Source organism: Vidua chalybeata, chromosome 3 (genome assembly GCF_026979565.1).
Source record: "Vidua chalybeata isolate OUT-0048 chromosome 3, bVidCha1 merged haplotype, whole genome shotgun sequence".
NCBI lineage: Eukaryota > Metazoa > Chordata > Aves > Passeriformes > Viduidae > Vidua > Vidua chalybeata.
In genome coordinates, this window is record NC_071532.1 from 36,233,619 (window position 1) to 36,256,265 (window position 22,647).

At 38.5% G+C, this 22,647-nt stretch overlaps 1 protein-coding gene and 1 long non-coding RNA gene across 10 annotated transcripts in view; one reads left to right on the plus strand and one right to left on the minus strand.

The window, feature by feature from the left end:
• Positions 1 to 22,647, plus strand: part of USP34 (ubiquitin specific peptidase 34) — a 114,020-nt gene that overhangs the window by 22,897 nt on the left and 68,476 nt on the right. For 8 of the 9 annotated variants that reach the window (XR_008429880.1, XR_008429881.1, XR_008429879.1 and 5 more), the window contains exons 4-8: positions 3,962 to 4,012; positions 4,170 to 4,319; positions 6,721 to 6,788; positions 13,786 to 13,978; positions 16,793 to 16,854. Coding sequence is in view for 1 of the 9 variants with exons in the window: in XM_053938060.1 (XP_053794035.1) it covers positions 3,962 to 4,012; positions 4,170 to 4,319; positions 6,721 to 6,788; positions 13,786 to 13,978; positions 16,793 to 16,854 (524 nt within the window). In the remaining 8 variants the exon portion in view is untranslated. The remainder of the gene's footprint in view (positions 1 to 3,961; positions 4,013 to 4,169; positions 4,320 to 6,720; positions 6,789 to 13,785; positions 13,979 to 16,792; positions 16,855 to 22,647) is intronic. The other variant, XR_008429884.1, reaches the window with a different exon arrangement.
• On the minus strand, positions 17,380 to 20,228 carry LOC128785466 (uncharacterized). Its single transcript, XR_008429887.1, has 4 exons — positions 18,966 to 20,228; positions 18,711 to 18,863; positions 18,405 to 18,576; positions 17,380 to 17,456 (listed from the first exon to the last, which is right to left on the minus strand). It is a non-coding gene; the product is annotated as an uncharacterized LOC128785466 (long non-coding RNA).

Consider the following 22,647-nt stretch of genomic DNA (forward strand, 5'->3'; position numbering starts at 1 on the left):
TACTAAGACTGGCTTCAGAGGAATGTGGAATGAACAATTCTGGAACAGCTTTTCTGTGGAAGGACATGTCCTTCTTTTAAATTACTATTTTATGTATTCTTTTCTTCTCTTTGAATTTCACTTCCAAACGATCAAACAAAAATCTCCAGGTGCCTGATGGGATTTCTTTTTCCCTTGGTGTGCAGATCTGTTGTAGCTTGCTGTACTGTGATGATGCCCATCACTCCAGACATGCTAATGTATATATAATATATGTATCATCTCTTATACATCACTTGAATTATCAAATACATTAATTAGCTATCCTAAAAACATAACTTAAGGGGAAGCTGGGAAGAAAACCACTTTCCTGAGGTACAGGCAGGTAAGGGATTTTTTTTCCCCTCTCTGCTAGACTTTGTGTGTTTCCAGGTCTGGATTAGGGAGGTGTATGGCCTGCCATATTTGTATACCTTCTTTTAGGGGGGAAGATTTTAAAATTTAAATTTAAATTTTGCTTTTAAAAGTCCCAACATCAATAATTTTTCTTAAAAACGGATCTTTTCTGTATCTGGGAAGCACTAGGATTCCGTTATTCTGGTGTTTTAATGTCAAAACTTTCTGCTCCCATGAGTGACTCACTGAAGTTTAGAATTTAATTTTGGATTTCAGTCTAGAGCACAAACGTAGCTGAACTGAGACAAGTTATTAATCCCTGTAATAAGAGCACTTCCTGCTTTAAATCAGGCTTGGTTTCAGTCCTGAAGAGATCCTAAGATAAAAAAATCTCTGCTTTAAGTGCATTAGCTATAGTTGTAAGTTAAACAAATCCCCGAACAGCCTAAATTTACCAAAAATTTGTTGGGTGAGGCTGGTGTAGCTCTCCCTCTACCACTAAACATTTCCTTTGCCCTGGAAAAAGGGAAACTTGCTGATCCAGAGCGGACTCCAGTCTTCACTCTGACTGACTTCAGAAATTCCTTGTTTTAGATTCTTGAGGTGAACATTGACAATTTCATGGAATTATCACATCCATTAAGGTTTTGCTCTGCCTAGAAATGGCCTTTTAGGCTGCTGTTTAGGAATTCCAGTGTAAGGCTTTCCCACAGTAACAATTAGTGCTCAATATTTCCCTTATCCTTTGCTCCAAGACACCTCCAAGGGTTTTGTTCTTAATAGCAGCAGACAAGTCTTGAAGTCTAATCCCTTCTCAGCTGCTTCCCAAAGCCATTTTACACTGGATTGTCTGGTGGAGAAGGAAAACATTCATGTGGAAGCAGGAGGTTTTCCCTTGTTCAGGAGTTCATGGAGCTGGATGAAAATTAACAGCAAAGCAAGATTTGTTGATAGTCAGAAAGGTGTCTCTACCTGTAGGATCATACAGATCATTCCTTAAATGATATGGGCTAAGAATTGTTTTTGTCCCTTACAACCTCTCTAAAGTGAGAGTGAAGACCACAACAGCCTGATTGGTATCCAGAAGAGCCATGTACATACCTCTCTTGAAATGTATCAATATTTTTGGTGACCAGAGGGGTATTTCTGTCTATTTTTCATCCTAAACAAAATTAACTCAAAGTATTTTTAAAAATATGTTTGTTTTTTTTGAGAAATGTTCATACTTTGAAATTAATCTTCTTTTTACTTTTGGGATATTTTTATCCCTTGCATACAGGGTGGTTTATAACTGTATGCCCTATCATTTTCATACTTAGTGCAGCAAGTGAAATACCTGGAATGGGCACTTCAGAGGAGGGGGAAAAAAGAATTTATAAAAGTAATCTCTTAAAATCCCGTAGAGAAAGAAGCAACAATGTGAAGCGCACTCCTGAACTTTGCACAGTTCAGAATGAACAATGAATCTGAAGGGAGTTCCCTGACCATTTAACAGGTCTTGACAGAGGATGAAATGAAAGAGGAAACAAAATCAGTTGTTGAGGTGTCTGTAGCTGCAGTCCCCAACACTTTGGCGTCTTGTGCTGTCTGCTTCTATATTTTCAAGTAAATATTTTCCTGGAAGATGTGTGCTTTCTGCCGTGGTTTTGTCCAGGTCAGACCTCAGCCAGTGCATTTTACTATGGAATGTTTAGAAGGGACCTTAAAGTTCATTTCATTCCAATCCCCTGCCATGGGTACACCTTCCACTATCCCAGCTTGCTCCAAGCCCCATCCAGCCTGGGCACTTCAGGGATCCAGGGGCAGCCACAGCTTCTCTGGGCATTATGTGACACGGCCTCCCCACCCTCACAGGGAAGAATTTCTTCCTGATCCCAAATCTAGCCCTGCCCTCTGGCAGTTTGAAGCCATTCCCCCTTTTCTTTTGCTGTGTGGCTTTGGGACAACACTATCCCTGCCTGCCTTTCTCAAAAGTCCCTCTCCAGCTTTTCTCCGGGTAAAGGTCTTGGAAAGCTGCTCTAGCTTCTCCTGAAGTCATGGTGGGTTTTAATGCCATATTAGATTCTCATGAGGAATTCTCTTATTTCCTCATACATTTGAAGGAATAAGAGGAGGAGAGTAAGGAACTCTCAGACTGTTCTGTTTCCCATCTGCAAGAACAGAAGTCACATTTCCAGACTCAGTCTCTCAGAGCAGCCTTTTCCAAGTTTTGCAGGACTCATGCAACAGCCTCTGTGAGTTTGGGATTTCTGCATTCAAAGAACTGCAGTTCACTTGACAACAAATCTCTTATTTTTTCAAGAAAACTAATGAAATTTTCTCACACCATTTCTGCAGTTTTCATGAGCAGAGCACTGAACATCTTTTCTTGCTGCTTAAAAACTTACCACCTACTGCCTTCAAAGCTGTTGTAAAAATAACTGGTAGAGTATCACGAGTTCAGGCATGACTTAGAGTTCAGCAGAAGAAAAAAAGAAAATAAATGCTTAGCTATAATCTGAGCATATTGAATAATTCAAAATGTTTGTATCACACTTAATCCATCCAAAATTGCTTGCCTCCAGCATCCTCTGGTACAGTTCTAAGATGCTTACTCCTACACAGCTATTTAAAATATGGTCAGGAAATTTCATTTAAAAACTTAACTTTGTGTTAAACTTACATTTGATTTGTGACTATCAATACTAGGTGAGAAGAAGAGGAATGTGTGGCTTTACCTACAAGTATCCATGGCAATGTTGGGTTTTACAGCCACTTTTTATTCCTTCAGTGCCCTTTTGCCCCCAGCAAGTGCATGAAACCTGCAATATGTTACAGCCCTAATAAAGAAACTTCCCACTCTCTACTGCCCAAGAAGTGGATGTTGTGGATATTAAAAGGAAAAGCTATTTTCCTAAACCATTTTAAGTGTAGTGCTTCTAGAAAACAGATTTCTTGTTGCAGCAAGTAGCTAACAGAGTGACAGGGTGATAGAATTCCTTCCCCTTCTTCGCTTAACTCCTGTAAAAATTTGACATTTATTTCGCATGAGGTGTTTTGTTATATATAAAAATATAGTAGTTGAAATTAAAGATTTTTAATATTTCCATGGCAATGAATATTTTGACATTTTAACCCTTTAAATCATTACATGTAGGATCTAGGATGTCCTGCAGTTCATCTAAATTCAGATGTTTGCATATATGTCTCATCTTTATTAGAAATTGCATTCCAAACTCCTGGATTGGTTCTGTTCTGTATTTCTCAGGCTGGTGTAACAGACTGTGCCCTTGGCCATATTCCTATTGAAAAAATTGGTGATCTGAACAGGGGTGGGATTGAAAAATAATCTGTTCACCCAGCCTTTGAGAGACACTGCTGAAATGTTCTCTTATTTGTGTATTTATATATGTTAAAAGAGGTAAAAAGTATGGAAAGTCTGTTTTGCATTGGAAAAGTAGAGCAAAGCTTGAGCTTCTGTCTTCCTCTGAATGAGGAATTTGAGTTTTGTCTTGTTGACTGTGATACCTGGTAAATGGCAGTTGGTTTTTTGTTCTATAAATGTGTTTTTATTGCTTGAGTTAATTTTAATTTTTTTTTTAAACAGGATATTTCTGCTCAAGAAAGCAATATATTAGGGGCGTTCTGTGATATGAATGTAAGTTGTCCACTTTTAAAAAAGGTGCACATTTCCTAGAAACTTAAAATAACCTATGTGTTCTATGGATTTGTGTTATACTCATGTAGCTTTTGAATTTCCGCCGTGTCTGAATGATCTAGTACTGATTCTTCTGCTGTTTTTTGACTCTTTCTAGGATGTAGAAGTACCATTGCACTTGCTTCGTTATGTGTGTCTGTTTTGTGGAAAAAATGGCCTTTCCCTCATGAAGGATTGTTTTGAGTACGGAACGCCTGAGACGCTGCCGTTCCTCATAGCACATGCGTTTATCACTGTGGTGTCTAATGTAAGTATTCCCTTTCAACTCCTCCACTTAAACACAACAAAAAAAAGGAATCTGAAGTCTGCAAGAACTCTCTGGGACCAGGGAGGGATAAAAAGGCTGTACATTTTCCATGTTGGGAATGAGGTTTGCTCATGCACAGAGCATTTCATTATCCAAACCCTCTGCATCTGCTGGCAGCACACAAGGAGTTTTCCAAGTTGTATCTAGATAGGAAGATTGTAACAGCCCCCAAAGATACTTCAAAGAACGCATTCAGAGGCCATTTCTGTCCCTGCAATTATGCCATGGAAGTGGTTTTAGTTTCTTCAGGGTATTTTAATCTCCTAGCTATTCCCTGTGAGGTATAGAGGAAAAGCCTGTGGATTTTTTTTCTCTTAAATTTCCTGTGATTTTATACCATTATACACATTTGCAGCGTAGAGGTAATCATCTTTTTTCCCCCACTTAGTTTTAGAATGCATATCCTTCATCATGTCTGCATTTTGAAATCCCAGGGATTTTTGATTGGCAGAATTACGAATTGATTTTAGTGAAGATTTGAAGGAGATTGGTGCTAAAAATAAAACCGAGTCCCTGAAGAAGGACATATGAACATTTAGTGTAATGTCAGAATAGAAGTTGTGACCTGTCTTGTGGATGGGCAAGAAGAAGACCAGAAGTTTGTTATACCTTGTACAGAGTGAGTTTGACACTGATTGCAATTTGAAATACTTCAAATCAGATCCTTCCTCCCATACATCTTCCCTCCTTCCCTGTTGCTGTTACTGCCCAGCCAGGAGAATGTTCGGGGAGAGCCAGTGATTAAAATCAAGCTGGTGTTGGGGATCTGTATCCCACTCTACTGATCTTTAGTGTGGTAATTCCTGACTTGCAGGTCAGAGAAGAAATGGGTGAGGTCATGATCTGCTCCATTCTTTTCACCTGCCCTGGAGGGCTGGTGCAGCACCTCTGCATGTTTGGTTGTGAGATATGTTCTCTGTTTGTGAGAGATGTTCTCTGCTGGCCTTTTTGTCTGAGCTGATGAGTTCTTCTCCAGCTGCTGCCAGTGCAGTCCCCTTCAAACCATCTGCTGAAAATGTATGTTCTTGTGTTACTCTGTTTCAGAAGGAAACTTTGGTCATGGAACCAAACATTTTTGCATTTTTGTTTTATTTTTTGTGAGAAAGGGCAAAGCTGCTTGAATAATGAGCAGCAGCTCCCTAGCACACCAGCATGTTTTTAAACCAGCATTCTGACTGCAAATCCCATTTCCTGGGTGTCCTACATCAGTGCAACTGCCTTTCTTCTTGTTGCCTTGTTAAAAGTAAGCCTGCAAATATTTTTGTCAGAACTGACTCAAAAAATTCCTTGGCAAATGCTGGAAATGTTGAAAAGAAACTACTGAGGTGTTTGACTGCAGCCTAATATTTTTCTCTCCTGTCAAGAAGGAATATATACATTTTCTGCATATGGAATTGAATCCTTAGGCAGAATTTCTTGCATCAGCTGCAAAGCTGAAATTCTTTTAAGAGCAGAGGTGGGGATGCAGAGGGCCCTGAGTGAGTGACAGGGTTGCTTTTCATAAGGGCTGTGCAAAGTGCACATGATTGAATTTACATTGAATTTACGTGGGCAGGAGCAGCAGCAGCTGCTGCTTCATCTGTGCCCCATCCCTTACCTGGCACGGAGTAACAGGTTTAACAGGCTCTGAATTCCTTTTTGAAATGCAGATGGCACTTCTGACTTTGCCTCTGGAAGTCGTTTGGTTGGTGCTTTTCCTTACAGCGGTGCTAAGTAGCTGTTTCAGGTTGTTTGGTGGTGTTGTTTTTTGGTGGTTTTTTTTTTCCCTCTGCATTTATTTTCTTCCTGCATTCAGCTTTGCAAAGGTGGTAAAGGCAGAATGGTAAATATGGTAGTAAAAAACTGTGCTTGATCACTGCTTGTAAAACATCTTATTTTATAGGATATGTAAGCCCTAAGAAGCAAAACAACACAAGTCAAACAGTGTTACTTGATTTAGGAGTGGTTTGCAAGGAACTGAAATTTTGGAATAATTTTCATGTAAACTTTTAAAGAAAAAGGGAAAAAAAAACCCCACAAAGCTGACTAGCAGTTTTTCCTATTGAAGAAATTGACAGAAAATACAAAAATACACCAGAGCAGTATGATACTATTTATACAGTGTCTGTATTTTCCAGCTGACTAGCAGGAAAGATGCAAATCCTCTTTATAAGTCAAAAAAGCATTCCTCAGGTACCAGTTTGGAAAATCAGAAAGTTAAGAAGTAGAACAAAAACCACCAAGAAAGCCTTTTTTTAAAGTGGGGTTGCACATGCAAATATACCAACAGTATTTCAGTTTTTTACATTCTCTTTAAATGTCATTAATGAAATCTTTATCTATTTATGTTTTTGCATTATAGATCAGAATATGGCTACACATCCCTGCTGTCATGCAGCACATTATACCCTTTAGGACTTATGTTATCAGGTAAATTTTTATTTCAAGAATTTTTGTTGTGGGACTTTCTGACAGCACCTATTTCTAATTGCAGCTGCTACTTTTAATTGTACAGGTTGTTGCTCTGACTACCATTTCAACAAGGAGGGTGAGGGTGATGTTTAGAGTTAGTTTGGGCAGCTTCTTGCATCTGATTTCAGTATCAGATCAATCTTGTTAAGAACATCATGAGTGTGACATTCTGACATGTTGGGCCAGGTCCAGTTGTACTCCAGTCTCCGTCACTGTAATATCTTCATAAAACTACATCAAGTTTGCAGTGAGATGCTGGAAGTGCAAGAGCAATGTGCATTCACTGAGATTTCAGACCCTGAGTTTGAACACAGCTTCACGTTCTGATGTTCTGGGTTTCCAGCTGGCAGGAGCTGAAGTGTGATCAAAAGTCTACTGGCACTTTTATGTAGCTAAATATATCCATCCCAAAGATTTTCTTTATATCAAGCTGTCTATCATGAAAATAACACTTTCAAATTTAAGTACTTGTAAGGGTATTTAATTATACAAGCAATTTGTTTTTATTGGCTTTCTCAGGACAATAGGAACATTTCAGTGAGCTGCTGATGAAATTATCTCTGTGTGTGGATCTGCCTGGAGGTGGAGGGGTGTGGTCACAGCTAATTCCCATTCCAGTGGCCCAACATAAAATTTTCCTGGTGCAGGCCTCTGCTTTTGCATAGACCCACAGCTCCTCCAAGGCTCTGGGTTTCCCCTAAATAATATTAGAAATGTGCTTATACTGCTCACAGCAAAAAATGGGCCTTTACATGTTATTCAGTCTTAACTATATCAGTGTAAAATAACACTCAACAAAAATAATTACATTGGCAACAAACAGGCTCCCAGAACAATGAGACTGGGAATTGTTTCATATTCTAAAGTGGTCTGGTTTTATATTGACTGTAAAAATTTAAGTACTGACTTGGCTGTTGATCTGTTTGCTGGACTGTGGTTTCTACTACAGTGATACCAGCAGAGAGAAGCGTATTTTGATCTTTTATTAAAACACATCACTCTTGAGTTATAGTCCAGCTATGTGCACTTCTTTAATGCTGATGTGCTATCTTTGAAATCTTCCAAAGGTAATTATTAATCATAAGGCAGTCAAGAGAGGGCAAGCAGAGGATTTTCAAGTGCTTTTCTCTGTACATATTCCATTAATGGTTGTTGGTGGACCTGGAAATTTGGTCACGAGCCTTCCCTGTCTTCTTACAATGTATGGAAATGAAAAAGAGCATTGAGGGATCAGCAATTAGAGTCAGACTGATAATAAGGAACTACTTGAGGGAGACAGAATAACACATCCTGTAGTTGCTGCTGCTAATGCTTGCTTGTCATCCTGTGATGCTTAAAACATTTTCTGTTTTATAACTGTAGGTGCAGTTGGGGTCACTGGAATGTATAGAAGATTTTTTTTTTTGGGTCCTCATGTCTTCCTCTTTACCCATTAGAATATTTGCTTTGCAGTGTGATTTGTCAGCAGCTTCTTGCCATAAATAATGCCCCTGATGTCTGTTTGTAGAATTTACAATAAGTTCACATCAATCAGAAAAATTACATTGACACAGGATACATCCATGGAAAACCCAGCTTACAGCAGGAAGGTGATGTTCTCCCAGTTTTTATTTTTCACAGCTGAATCCTGATGGGTTCTAAGGTTTCTCAGTGTTATGCAATCCAGAGCTTTTTTAGTGCAGATTTACTTATGGAGTTCGACTGAAGCTTGGAGGCCATATAACAAAAATAAGCTCTGGTACTGTACCTTTATGTGGCACAGAAGTGAACACAGATGCCTTCAGGGAAGGATGACTTCCCTGATGGATGCAGCTCACCCCATGTGGTTGTCAAACTTACAGATCTTGGCTTAGCAGCTTGGGTCTCTGGGTCTTCATCTGCTTTTACTTCAGGAAAAAGACAGAAAAAGGGGGACACAATCCTGGGCACAGCAGCACAGCACCTTTTAAAGAAATGCTGCAGAGCTTCTGCTGCCCTGCAAACTACAGGGGTTTGGAGAGGGTTTTAGTCCAGAAGGAGCTCCTGGGGCACTGATTTAGTTCCAGTTGCTGCTCCTGTAGATTCCTTGCAGGAAGTGCCTTTTGCACTTCTCTCTCAGCAAGAGAGATCACCTGACTGGCATCTCAGCACCACTTTGTATCATGTTATAGTTACTTCTACAAGGAGTGGATGAAGGAAACAGCAAAGTGTGTATTTGTAGAGAGAAGACCACTGCTAGAATTTCCAGAGATCGTGGACACAATCCTGTCATTATTGCTGCCACTAGAAAAAGATTAATAAATGTTATTTTCTGCCTGGCCAATGGAGCACAGGCATTAACATCTTGCCTCTGAAAGGCCTGTGTTTTTAAGTAGTTTAGGAAAGAAATAAAGGATTAAATTTAAAATTACATTAAATAAAATTTACATTTTTCAGTAAGGAAGCAAAGTGATTTTGGCCTCCTCAGTAGGAAGCTCTTACTGATCCTAATACCTTAGAATTCTGCATTTAAAATTGCAAAATTCCCATTAAATGAGACTTCCAAAAGTGACTCAAGAAAATAAGTCCTGACGTACTGCAGTTATAAATGAGGGTGAATTGATGATGTCTGTTTATGAGCAAAGACATTGGTTCCATGTCTTCTGCCTCAAGATCAGAGATGAGAGATGCTCTGTAGGGTTCCAGATCCTGGATGTCTCAGGAGTGCAGGAGCTCTCAGCAGTGGTGTTTTGAGGACAGTGTTTTTTCAGTGGTGAGGCTGTTGACTGAAAGTGCCATGGAGAATTCTGTCCTACAGAAAGTGCAGCAGTACCACTGCCCAGGAGCAAGTTTTGTCCCATCCTTTTTCTGCTCCCATCCCCTTCTACCTGTACCCTGCTTGGAGATGTATCTGGAGACATTTTTTGTGAAGGATTCTGTCTCTGCCCCAGTTAGGCAGAAACAGAACAATCTGTGCTGGAGCACATTGAGAGGTAATTCCAGGTGGCAGTGGCTCCTGGGTGGCTGTGGCACAGGGCACACACAGTACTGGTATATGCAGAGAAAGTAGAAGCTCCAAACAATTCCTGATCCATTATGCTTCCCATAGAAAATATGGCTGAAAGAATTCAAATTACTCTCCTATATTAAAAATATTCATCTTTAATATGGGCTTTATGGGAGTACCCAAGATCACTCCTTGCTCCTACATGGCATGAAAACCTTTTGTAATGGGCCTTGAAGGTTTTAATCACACAAAAAATATTTGCCTCCTCCAAAAAATCTGAAAATTTAAAGTAAAAAGAATAGATAAATCAGAAGACAATAACCAGACGCTTCAGGAGAACTGACTCATTCTGCTGGATGCCCTTTTGCAGCTGTGGTCCAAAGGAGTCAGATTAAGGGAAAAAAGATGATTTCACAGCTGAGTAGCTGAAATCCTGAAGTATGTGATTGTAGGCATTGTATTAGCATGGAACTGCATGTTTAAAACTGAACTCTCTCTGTCCCCAAATACAGCAAAGTGAAATAATTTAAGTAGGTTAAAACTGATATTTAAACAATTAAATGTAGGTACTATATATTAAGTAAGCCAGGCTGGCAGGACAGGTCCTATAGCATGTGGAGTATCCTTTCTGCAGATGCATAAAAAAGTTATGTTTTACTCTGAAAGTCTCATTTAGGCAAAAACTCCAGATTAAATAGATTACACAGGTCCTGGAATATCATTCATCTCTTCCTTGAAGACACAATGCTCATCAGACTCACAAAGAAAAAAATGTAGGAATTAAGAAAATAATGAAGGACAGAATGGAAGCTATTATTAAGCCATTATAGGAGTCAGTCACACATTCCCATTTCTATACTGTCTATACAATTCTGATCATTCCATCCTGCAGATAATAACAGAACTACCTTGGTGGTAGGAAGGGTGACAAAGAAGCTGGCAATAAAAAATTTACATTGAGAGGAGGAGAGACTGAGTCTAGGAGTTTTTTTTTTGTTTGTTTTTTTGTTTTTTTTTTTTTTTTTTTTTTTTTTTTGTTTTTTGTTTTTGTTTTTTTGACAGGGCAATTCATATCATGTATGAATGATATGAAGATAACAAGTAGGAAATGGTAATTCACAGGTTTTTAAAAAAAGGAATGGAGAACGTGCCACCCAATTGTCAGGTTGCAGATGGAAGAAATGAAAGGAGTTTGTTTTTCACTCAAGCATAATTGTCAAACTGACTGGCACAGGTTAATGAGAAAGCCAAAAGTATAAATAGAAAGAGATAAATGAATTCACAGTAGTAGATGGGTTCATCCATTTTTTTATACATGGGATAAATCTTTAATCTGCTTTTAGAGGGGCTATTTTGGGTTAAAATAGACCTTTTCCTTGCTCCACTGTTCTTACATGAGGCAATGCAGCAAATTTACAGGTAGTCAGTGTAGGGGAAGGTGTGAGTTAATTGCCAGTGCTAGGTAAAGATCTATTCTTTTGTTAATAGTAATGTTATACCTCTAAAAATATACAGTGTTACTGATGCAGACAGGTTTAAACCATTCCATCTTTCCACAATAAACAAAAGAGGTGTGGCCTACTTGGCAAGTTTCTGTGGTTTTAATCTTCATAGTAAAGATATGATCATGTTTGATGTATGACCAGTGTAGTACTGCCGATAAATTTTCTAGTGCTGGGTGCTGTTACACTTCTAAAGAGAAGTTTGATGTCTTCTGCTTCTTTTTAGGTTAGAAAACCCTGTTGTGTTAAAAACTGTGTGGTAACAAGTACTCTGTAGCTTGCTTTAGGACCTGGGCAAAAGAGAAGATACTGTTAAAATACTTCTGTAGCTATGAAAATGCACCTACACCATAGTTCCACTTACTGTAAAGTGCAATTTTTTAAAAAACACAGTCTCAATACAGAAAATATGACACAAGTCTGATTCAGGTTCAAAATGTGGATGTAAATGTGAATTGTATAAATGAAAGTAGGTTTAGACTGATAATGTTGCATTAAAATAAGAAATGTTCTATTTTATAAACTATATTAATGTAGTTGCTTCACCAAACTTTGTAGTGTGAGGAAGATTTCAGGTCCAAGTCCTGTTATAGACATTGAGTGAAGCCACAAGAGCACCCTTCCTTTGTGTATGTAGGTGTGTCCATGCCCCAGCTCAGTGCATGCAAACACTCATCTGTCCTTTTTAAAATGAGGGAGTTCAGGTGATGTGTTTGGACATGTCTGAGATCTTTAGAAATGCTTCACTAAATGATTGAGTCTTGAGTTGATGGGAATTATGGACATGGAAAAGCTCTGGGAAACAGACCTGATGAGAGTTTGCATATAAAAATGGGTCTGACATTGCTGAGAGTCATTGGATCATGAAGGTTGGAAAACACCCCTAGGATGGGGTTCAGCTTTTGACCCAGCCCTGTCATGTTCACCACTAAACCATGTCCCTGGGTGCCACTTCTGCCCCTTTTTTGAACATTTCCGGGGATGGCAACCCTAAATCCCACAACTCTGTTCCTGCTTAGGGTATGGGAGCTTAATTATGGCCTCCATTCTTTCATTCACTGCCTCTCCCATAAAAGAAATGCTCAGTATTTCATTTACTGTTGGCACAGCTGGACAGAAATGCTGGATGTCCCTGTCAGTAGGGCAGGACATACAGAATGGTGGCTGGAACACAAGTGCTGTCATCACTATTTGCTGGTGACAAATACCTCATTTGCTAATCACAAATGACTGACTGTTTGGTGACGCAGACCCAGGACATCATCTCCTCAGAGTGAAACTGCTCTCACCTGTCTGCAGGTTAAGGGCATGTCACAGGGTCTGCTTTGCTGCTGTTTTAATGAATGTTCCCTTTCCATCCCTACTTTGCTTCTGTTCATAGCTCATAGCACAGAAGCATCATTTTCTTGCCGGGACTTGATTTCCAGTGCTCCACACAAGAAGACAAATTTCACAACAAAGAGCAGGGAAAGATCTGATTGCCTTGGCCTGGAATGGTCCTGCCTTTGTCCTCCTGTTACTGATCTGTGATTCCTGTCTAAATCTCCAGTCTCTGGGATTATTTGCACTGAAGTCTCTTTTCTCTGTTTGACAGTGTTAAGTATCATTTAAGTGTGTTTATTGTAAGGCCTCTGCACAAGAGCTGTGGAAAAGAACCATCCTCTAAATAAGAATCAGAGCCTGTAATTTTGCTTTTGACAAAAAGTACTGATGTTTATATGATGTAAATGCAAAGGAATGGTGCATAAATCTGGTTAAGTGTAGTTTAATATCTCACATGTTTTTTAAAAGATTCATGCATCTATTTGGCCAGTCTCCAAGGAGAGATCCAGGCTTAGGCTGTCAAACAAATGGATTTTTAACACATTTCGGTGTAGCTAAATCTAGTTTGGATGTAGCTGAAACTTCAAAACCCTGAAAAAAGCAGAAAAAATTAATTATGCTAACTTTGTATGCATGTACCTTTCACTGTGCCATCTTTAATGGCATCAAAATAAGCTCAGGAAGGCTTGTTTCTAAACATTTTTCTGTTACACATTCAGTTAGAAGAAATTCTCAGTTGTGTTGGTGTTTTGTATGTGAATTTTACAGGCACTTCACTACAGATTTTCTGTGTATTGGTCTTGCTTAGGTAAGACTGAGGTTCCACCAGGTTCTGTACATTAGTTTTTGTCAGTATTTCTTATGCCTTCCATCTGCAGAGAATATTTGTATTGCAACTCATTGTGCAGGATTAGAAGACTGCAAGAGAAAGGACTTAACCTGTTCAAAGTTCTTTAGCAATTTACTTACTTTGAAAAATACTATACATATTTCTGGGTTTGCTTGGTGTTTTTCATTAATGGGTGCCAACTTTTAATAGTGATATTTTAAGACTGAGTGATCTTAGAGCTATTAGAAATCCATCTTTGCTATAATCAAGATGGCTCCAGGAATATTCTACTTTGAATCATACCCTGCTTGTTTTTGCATTTGTAATTTCTCCCAGGTATTTGTGTAAACTGTCAGACCAGGAGTTGCGGCAGAGCGCGGCCCGGAACATGGCAGATTTAATGTGGAGCACAGTGAAAGAGCCCTTGGATACAGCCTTGTGTTTTGATAAAGAAAGTCTTGATCTTGCATTCAAATACTTCATGTCACCAACTCTGACAATGAGATTGGCTGGGCTGAGCCAAATAACAGTAAGAACTTCTTAAAAATATCAATTATGTTTGCAGAAAATGTTTCTTGTTTCGCTTTACGATTTACAGGCTTGTTTTGGGGGCTTTTTTTTAAGTGTGTGAAAGCAGCAGGATCCTCTTACATGCAGCTTTAGGAAATGACAGAGTGAGGGTAGGGTTTGCTGGGAGCTGACTCCAAGTGGTGCCTGTGTTGTGCACCATACGGAACTGGCTCACATTACCCGAACAATTCACGTGCTAAACAGCACCCTTAGAACTGTGCTTTGTGACAGCTGGGTTGAAATGGAGCCCCTTGCCACAGCAATATTTGGTGTTGAGAAAGGCTTTTAATCTGTTTGCATTTTCAGCTTTCAGCATCTTGACCCTGCTGCAATTAGCTGCTGCTTTGTATTGCACAAACCTCGTTTTCTGTTTGTTAGTGCAGTCTGCTTCTCCAGAGAGAGCATTTCTGCATTCATTAGCAGAAGGTTGAATTGAAGAGGTAAATACATACAGCATCTAATATAAAACAATTAAAACTAAAAAAATCCCTATCTTTCCCTTTCCCATGGAAATGTTCCACGTTGCGCCAGGCAAGATACATTCTTGATTTGTCATTGCTGTCTATAACCATAGAGAAACAGTCCCACAGGAGGGCAAAAGTGAAGTTTTTTATCTGCCTGAGCCTTTTCAGTTTTGTGTTTTCTGAACATGTTTGGCCTTCTCTCTTCTGATGATGTGGTGTCACTGAGTACAAGTTTACTTAAACTTGATTTTGCTTCTCACTGTAGTTATAGATAGAAGTACCTTCAATTTAATGGCAATTTAAAGAGATCTGTAAGTACTTTTAATCAGATTATTGCTGGCTTTTACCTAAAGTAAATATTTATTTACATACAGGTAACTTACTAGGTTGTAAAAACAGGCTGTGAACTACATCCACCACTATATAATTAATCTTAAAATCTATTTCCACTTTTGCATAGTTCCAGCTACATTAGATTTCAATTCCTATAAATGCTTTCCTTTGGTTTTATACAATTCTCCTTGATCAGCTACCAGTGTGTATTTTTTTGTGTATCCTTGCCAAAACAAAGTCTGAAAATGAGAATTCTTCAGCTGCTTTATTTTTTCAGGAATCTAGCTTATTTAAGGGAGTGTGAAGTTGGGTTAAGTAGTTATATGATTTCACCTGTTGTGTTTGATGAATATTGCTGTAAAAATGAGATTTTTTAAAGAACAGACTTGTATTACCAGAAGAAAAATTTTACAGTATTTTTAGATTAAAGCAAGTAGATTTCAGCTTGTAAAAATTGAATATTGTAAGCTAATTTATGCTGATAAGTTACTGATTCTGTTTTTTTTATGTGAATAGTCTTTAAAACTGCTCTGGAACAGTTGAGACAACTTATTCTTCTGTCTCATTCAAATCAGAGAAAGTTTTATTTTTGTTGCTACCTTGTTTCTCTTCCATTTCATCTCTCAGTCACCTGTTGAGGTGGTTCAGCTCCAAAATACCTTCTCTGTCTGCTATTGCCTCACAAATAGAATGTTATTTTCCTGTCCTTTGGTGCCTGGCTCTGGAGGTGAGCCCAGGAACATGCTTCTTAGTGCTCAGCTTTCTCTGCTGAAGCCTTTCTACCTTTATGTCCTTTATCACTGCCACATTTGTGTTGCATCAATTGAGTGTCCGGTCACAGGTGCCTTTAGTTCTTACCATGTTTTATAGATAGTAAAAAATGAAAAAGGATTTTTTCCCTCTGGCATTCCAGGAAACAAAACTTGAATTGAAAAACCTGTTAGGAGGTGAGGGAGAGCAAGGTGTTGCAACACTGCCCCACGTGTGCTTTGTCTTGTGCTGCTGGGGCAGAATTCTGAGAGTTTAGTTGAAGTTACTGGAAAAATTGTTTGCAAATCCCAGTATGAAAAAACAGTCTTTGTCAGAATTGCTTTGTAGAAGGATTTGGTATGGGAGATACAGATCAATGGTGAGTCAGGATTTAAAACTGGTGATAGGAACAGCTCGATTCTCTGTCACTCTTTCAAAATATTTTCATTTGGAGGTGAATCTTAAGAAAAATCAGTGAGCTTCCACTGTGTTGTCTGACCCAGTTCTAATTTCCACTCCTAAATATGTTTCATTTGAAATTCTCTATTAGTAACCAGTCTATTAATAATTGTGTGGTCAGGCTCTCATGTCTCACCAATTTCAGTGCATGTTTACCATTTTGGTTTTTCAAAACTGTTTTTTCCTCCTGAAGATGGTTGAGATTGGACACAAATAACCCTGTGTGAAAAGACTTGAGAAGTCTTTACACTTTACAGACTTACTGAGAAGATTAGTGAATTCACCTGAATTGTAGAGTGCATGTACTAGACTTGTTTCAAGAGAGTAAATATTTTGACAAAGTTATGCAACAAGTTTAATTTTAACTTCAAAAATTCACATTACTGTGCCTTTAATTTTTTTTTTTTTTGAAAATAAGATGCCAAGTAAGCTCTATTACGTAATTTAAAACATTTTTTCAAATGTTGTGTACATGTAAAGAATTGGATACAGAGCCATTGATGCTGGGGGAAGAAGTGGAAAAGAGATGTAAAACTTTGAGCAGGCTTTTTTTTTTCCTCTGTAATGTCTTAATTTAAGAGCTTGGACATGTTTGAAAGCTTCATTTCCCGTAAAAATCCATGATTTTTGTTCTCTAATTCTGTCTAAACAACTTACTTAAAAACATATAAAGTCCTGTGGTATCACTATTTTGAAATATAAGAAAACTGCCTCACCAAATATTTGGATGAAATTGTAATTTTTTTTCTTCCTTTTTCTAACTATAGAATCAACTTCATACCTTCAACGATGTGTGTAATAATGAGTCATTAGTTTCAGACACAGAAACGTAAGTAGGAACCTTATTCTGAATACTTCAAGTGTTTTATATGATTGCAGTTCTTCTCTGTTGCTGCTATGGATTATACACAGTGGGGGAGCAGTGATAATCCTAGACATTTATTAGAAATATTCTAATCAAGGGGTTAATAAATAGTTTTAAATAATAACTGTAAAATGTTTCTAAATGTTTCAGGATCTTTTTTTCTGTATTATAATATAGAATCAAGGTAAGCTTTGGAAGAACGTAGATACTGAAATAATAAATACCTATAATGGCCCATTATTTCCATGGTGATATATAAATAAGAAAGAGCTAATTCGTATCCAATTCATATAATTTTTGCCATCTTCTCATTTCTCTGGATTATTTTTTTAAGCAAGACTTGTATTGCCATCACTGGCTCCCAAACTTCTTAGTTTTCCACCCATTTTGTGAGGCAATGCTATTGTTGTTGTTTTTTTTCCTTCTAAGTCCTTACTTGTATAACTCAGGTGTGTTGAACAATTTTAAAGGACTCACATAAATCTTCAAGGAGATTCACCTCTGGGATTGTATTCCAGCCAGGAAATGTATTCACTTCTGTAGTAATTCTAAACTTAATGGTAGAACTGTCAAGAATATAAATAAAAAAGTATGTATTTTGCTACATGAAATAACTGTTCTTGTGAAATAACAGGCAAAGTGTGTAAATTGCAGAATTTTACTCGTAATATACTTGTTAAGTTTCTCTTGGGGGGTGATGTACTCTGTTTACGTTGGGAGCTACAGACACACACTCTCTAGTACTTTATTAATGGGAAGTCTCTCACAGCAGCAGTGTCTTGCTTTTGTCTGGATAGTTTTATTACAAATTGCATTTTAACACTTTCTGAAATCTGGCTTCAGTCATGACTACAATTCGGGCAGTTTCATGCAAAAAGCACCTTAGATATTTGAAGAGAAATTTCTGGGAATGTGTTACTATTTTAAACATAAAGAACCAGAATTTAGGGCACTTTTGCTTTTGTGGAGATGTGGAAATACCTTGGGAATAAGAAATAAATAGTAAACACTGCAGGAGGGAAACATGTCGGTAATGTGAGGTCAGCTGGGGTGTTTCCTACACTGTCCTCCCAGTTCTTGGTGTGTTGTTACACTGGGACGGACAAACCTCAGATTTATCCAGTTCTTCTCCTTCCCTCACACTGAAAATCTGAAACAGAGGTCAATTTTAGGTCGTAGTAACATTAACAAGTGATTGTGCCAGTTAAACCTGATACAAAGCTGTTTGATTTTCTGTGTCAAATGTAAAAAAGAGAAGTTGCGATGGTACAAAAAGAGAAGAGTGGTTAAATTTCCCTGCAGAAGAGCAGATGTACTCTGCAAGAGCATCAGAGTTATTTTAAAGCTGAAGGAAATTGTCAAATTCTCCTTTGGGATATTACTTTCTTGGCAGGGGCATCTGTAAACAGGCTGTCATTTGAAAGGAATGCAGCATGAACAGAAAAGGTTCTTTTCTACTTTTATAGCATGTGATTTTTAAAAATAACATAATTCCAGTTGTTCTGGTGTTTTACCTGAAAGATTGGTTGCAAACCAGTATCAAACATTGCTGCTCATCTTCAGATATCTTGTGGAATCACTGGTGTCTTCCAGCCAAATAATGAGAAAGGGCTGGAGCAGAAGGATGGGGAAAATGTCTCGCTTCTCCAGTTTGTTAAGTACAAAGCTTCCCTCTCATTACAGACTCTGCTTATGAGAAATTTTTGGATGAAAAGGCATTTAGGGACTTGGCAGTGACTGAATGAGCAGCAAAAGGAAAGCTTTTCATTCCTGTGTTCTTTCCTTAGGGGAGAAAGGAAGTCTTAAGTTTTATTTTGTACCTTTGTAGCCTCTGCAGATTTGCCAAAAGAAGATGTCCTGCATTATGTCTGGTCATCCCCATTATATGTTTTGACTTTTCCAGATGCATTTGGAACTGTCAACCTTTGGGATTTCTCCTTCTGTATCTTGATAAGGTGGGTTTGCGGGAGGTACTTAAAAAAAAAAAAAAAAGCATTCAGTTAGTCCTGGCTCTTCCTTGTTCAGAATTAATATCAGGATTTTTTAGCAAATATTTTGCAATGGTAGCTTCCCACCTTTATCCTCAGCACTGCAGTTTTTCCATGGTAAGACAAGCTAAAGCATCTTCTGTCTAGGAAAACACTGGATTTCACAAATTGCACTCGGGAGCAGCAGAAAGCTGACACAGAGGGGTCTGTTTTGTAGCTGCAGGTGTTTGTGTGGCTTTTGAGATTTCATTTCCCTGCCTTCTCAAGGGCTGAGGCTTTGTGCTGACCGAGGACGTGCATGCTCCAGATGTGGGTAATGTCTCAGCCACTCAACTTCATCATACCCCTCAGAGATGGACTTCTAATTTAGCTGTTCCTGGCTCTAAAGATAGAACCAAATTCTTTGCAGTCTGAGGTACTGAGGAGTGTGAAATCTACTGAAGCTAAAAATAACAAGCCTGAACAGAAGAGGCTCAGAGTCTTTGAATAAGTGATTCCTGCAACTGTTTTGCTGATGTCACTTAGTGAAAAATGATGATGCTTTTCAGGAAGTGAAAGATACTCCTTTTTTTTTTTTTTTTTGTGTTACTTGGACGACAAGAGGAAAAAGTGTTGGTCTTTTCTTTAGTGAGGACACTGGCAGCTTCTGGAAATAACATGTGTAAAGAGAGATTTTGTTTTGGTCTTCACTTGGCAGGCAGCCAGGTATTCGGGTTTCAGGTTCCAGGTTGACACTGAGGCAACTTCCCGACTCATTTAAAAACCTCAATTAGCCTCACTTGAAAAGCTTCCTACAGAAAAATTTCAGGTGTCCAAAATTCCTTTCATCTGTGAACAGAAAGAACTGGAGTATTGCTTCTCCTTTCTTTCCTTATTTATTGAGATACTCAATTGCAAGTTCTGTGTTGCTTTTTCCCTTCACTGCAGTGTTTTACTGTATGTTAACTCTTGCTTTCTCCATTTTTGTCTGAGCTTACTGACTTGAGTTTCTGGCAGCATTATTTAAACACTTCTACTCTCTCTACCCCATTTCAGGGATCTTTTCAGATTTTCTCTGGGAAAAAAAAAAAAAGTGAATTTTTTCACTCAGCTCACTAATGTTTCTTTCTTGTGGCCCACACAGCAGTTAAACAAATATTCCAGATGATGTCAGAGTGGTGGTTTCAGAACCTGCAGAGCATCAAAGAGGAAAATTTGTGGTCAGAAGCAAAAACATGTGCTTGAATGTGTGTTGAGAAGGTGCCTTCTGTATCCTCTTTGCATTTCTGATCCTATATAGTTGAGATCAGGGTTTCACATCTGTTGTTGTGTTATAGATCCTATTTCAGTGATGTTGTCAAGAGGTGTTAGTGTTCCTCCCTTGCAAGCTGCCAGTTCCAGAGCTGCATTTTTTCCTTGGAGCTTCACGTTCAGTGACGTCGTGGACTTGCTGTTGTATTCCATCCAGCTCTGAGCTGGTGTGTTTTTGTAGCTTAGATTAAAATACTTCTAGGACTTTAACTCAGTCCTTTCATAGAGAGGTGTTCTTTGATCTACCAGGAAAATGCATAAACTGGAGGATAAGAACGAACAAAATTCAGTGCAGTTCCAGACATCAAGTTATATCACCAGCTGCACAGTTCCCCCTCTCTTCCTTGCAGTCTCATCGAATGCCTGGGGAAACTCATGTCAAAAGTGCTTAAATTACATTTCTTGGAAGTAAACCAGTTATTTTTGACAGACATGAATTATCAGTGAACTCACATCAAAAATTCTGCAGAGAAATGGATTGTTATGTACATTTCCAGCGTGAGAGAGATTTAGAGACAATTAAACCAGAGTAGCTGCTACCTTTGCCTTTTTATTCTTTTCTCCTCCCTCAGCCACAACACAGAGCCATAGAGAGTATCAAGTTCTTTAAATAACTTCTCCTATTGCTATCCAGTTATTAAATCCATGATAAACAGCTACTACATTCCCAAGGTGAATTTTCTTACTCCTAAAGTCTGTCTGATTTGGATATCTAATTTGTAAAGCCATTCCTTTTGCTGCTACTTTGATGTGAGAGGGAAAAGCACATCTATGCTTTGATCATAATGCATGATTTTCACTCTCACCATTTCCTTTAATACAAAAGAGTAACTTTTCAGGAAAACCTTTACTGAAATGGAAGTGTTCAGGAAAGAAGACAGATATGCTTCATTTACACTGAAATTTGCTTTTTTGGTGAAGCCTTGAATCTGATCTTGTAAATACATTCCTTAGTAAATCAGAGAACTAGACACTTTGTGGGAATAATAACTTGATCATTTTAAAAGGTACTGATTGCTGTGCCCTCAGCTAAATTTTCTGGGAGGAGCTGTTCTCTCTGCTGGGAGACACAAGGGCTTCATTTTGCCTTGCACAAGGATCCTCTTGTTTTTGGTCACTCTCAATAAATCCATATCAAATGCACATTTACCTTCAGAAATCTGAGATGTTGTTTTACTAGAGTTGAGCTCACCAGAAAGATAAAGAGTTTGTTGCTGCTGAGAATACATCCATTAAAAAAGACATTCCTTCAAAAGAATTATCTGTGGTTTTTCAGAATAAACATGGTGTGAATTAGAGACAGAGAACTACCATGGTAATTTAATAAAATGTGAAGGAACTCATTCTGGAGGAGAGCTTTTGTTCTTTCCTTTGGAGTGGTTAAAATGTAACATATGACTGGATACAAAGCCTAATGGGTATTGTGCCATGAGCAGAAGGGTTTGGATAAAGAGACCCCATGCAGAATGTGTCCTTTCATACTGGCATTGCCAGTGCGCCTAGCAGGGGTTATTTATCTGGGATTCCTTCTCAAAGCTGCAGGCTGAAAAACTCAGATACAAGAAGAAAGGAAAGGTCTTCCTTCAGCCTTGGTTAGCCAGAAATCCAAGCCCTGGCTGAGTCAGAAATGTGCATGTGCCAAAGTTTGGTTTGAGTGGGCATCTTTTTGTTGTGGGAATAGTTGGGATTTGGTTTGGTTTAGAAATGAGGTTCTGTGGGAAGCTAAAGACATCTTGGATTCATGGAACAGATGTTATCTTTTCAATCCCTCTTTGAGCAGATCCTCTGTCAAACTGACTTTACAGTGTGAAACTCATTTATTGATAAGCCATAAATGATAACTGTTGGCAAGCTTTTGTACCTTGCAGGCCAGTCATTCCTTAAATGTTATGGGACATTATCTTTGAAAGTGTGAGAATATTTGATTCCCAGTGTTGTGGAATTAGAAGAGAACAGTCTAGAAATGATGTAGAATAACAGGAGCTTTGCTCCTTGAGCTCAGCCATGAGGATCAGGCAATTCAAAACAATTGAAGCCCTGGCATGTGCCCCTGAGTAGTGAATCCCGTTTGGAAAACCTACAAAGGCAATCTCTTTTTACCTAGAGAATCTTGGTTCCTCCTTGAGGATGATAAAGATTGGCAGTCCTGGATTTTAATAATGACCATAAATGTGGCATGAGCAGAAGTGGTAAAAATAACTCTTCCTCAAGTCCTCTAAGGCAGCCCCTCCCTCCATCCTCTCCTCCCTGTGAAACACAGCTCTGTTAATCCAGGGCCATTCAAACCAAAAGCTGGGCTTTAAATACTCTGATGTCCTGTAATTGCTTCTGGTGCCAAAATCAGGGTAAACAAACATTTGCTTGAAGAGAGGGAATAAAAAGGAGTTTATGCACTGCTTTGAAGACAGGGCAGTGCTTTCTGGAAGTTCAGCTTTTGATTTGGAAAACTCAATTTCCTTGTCCTGGTCAGTTTGAATAT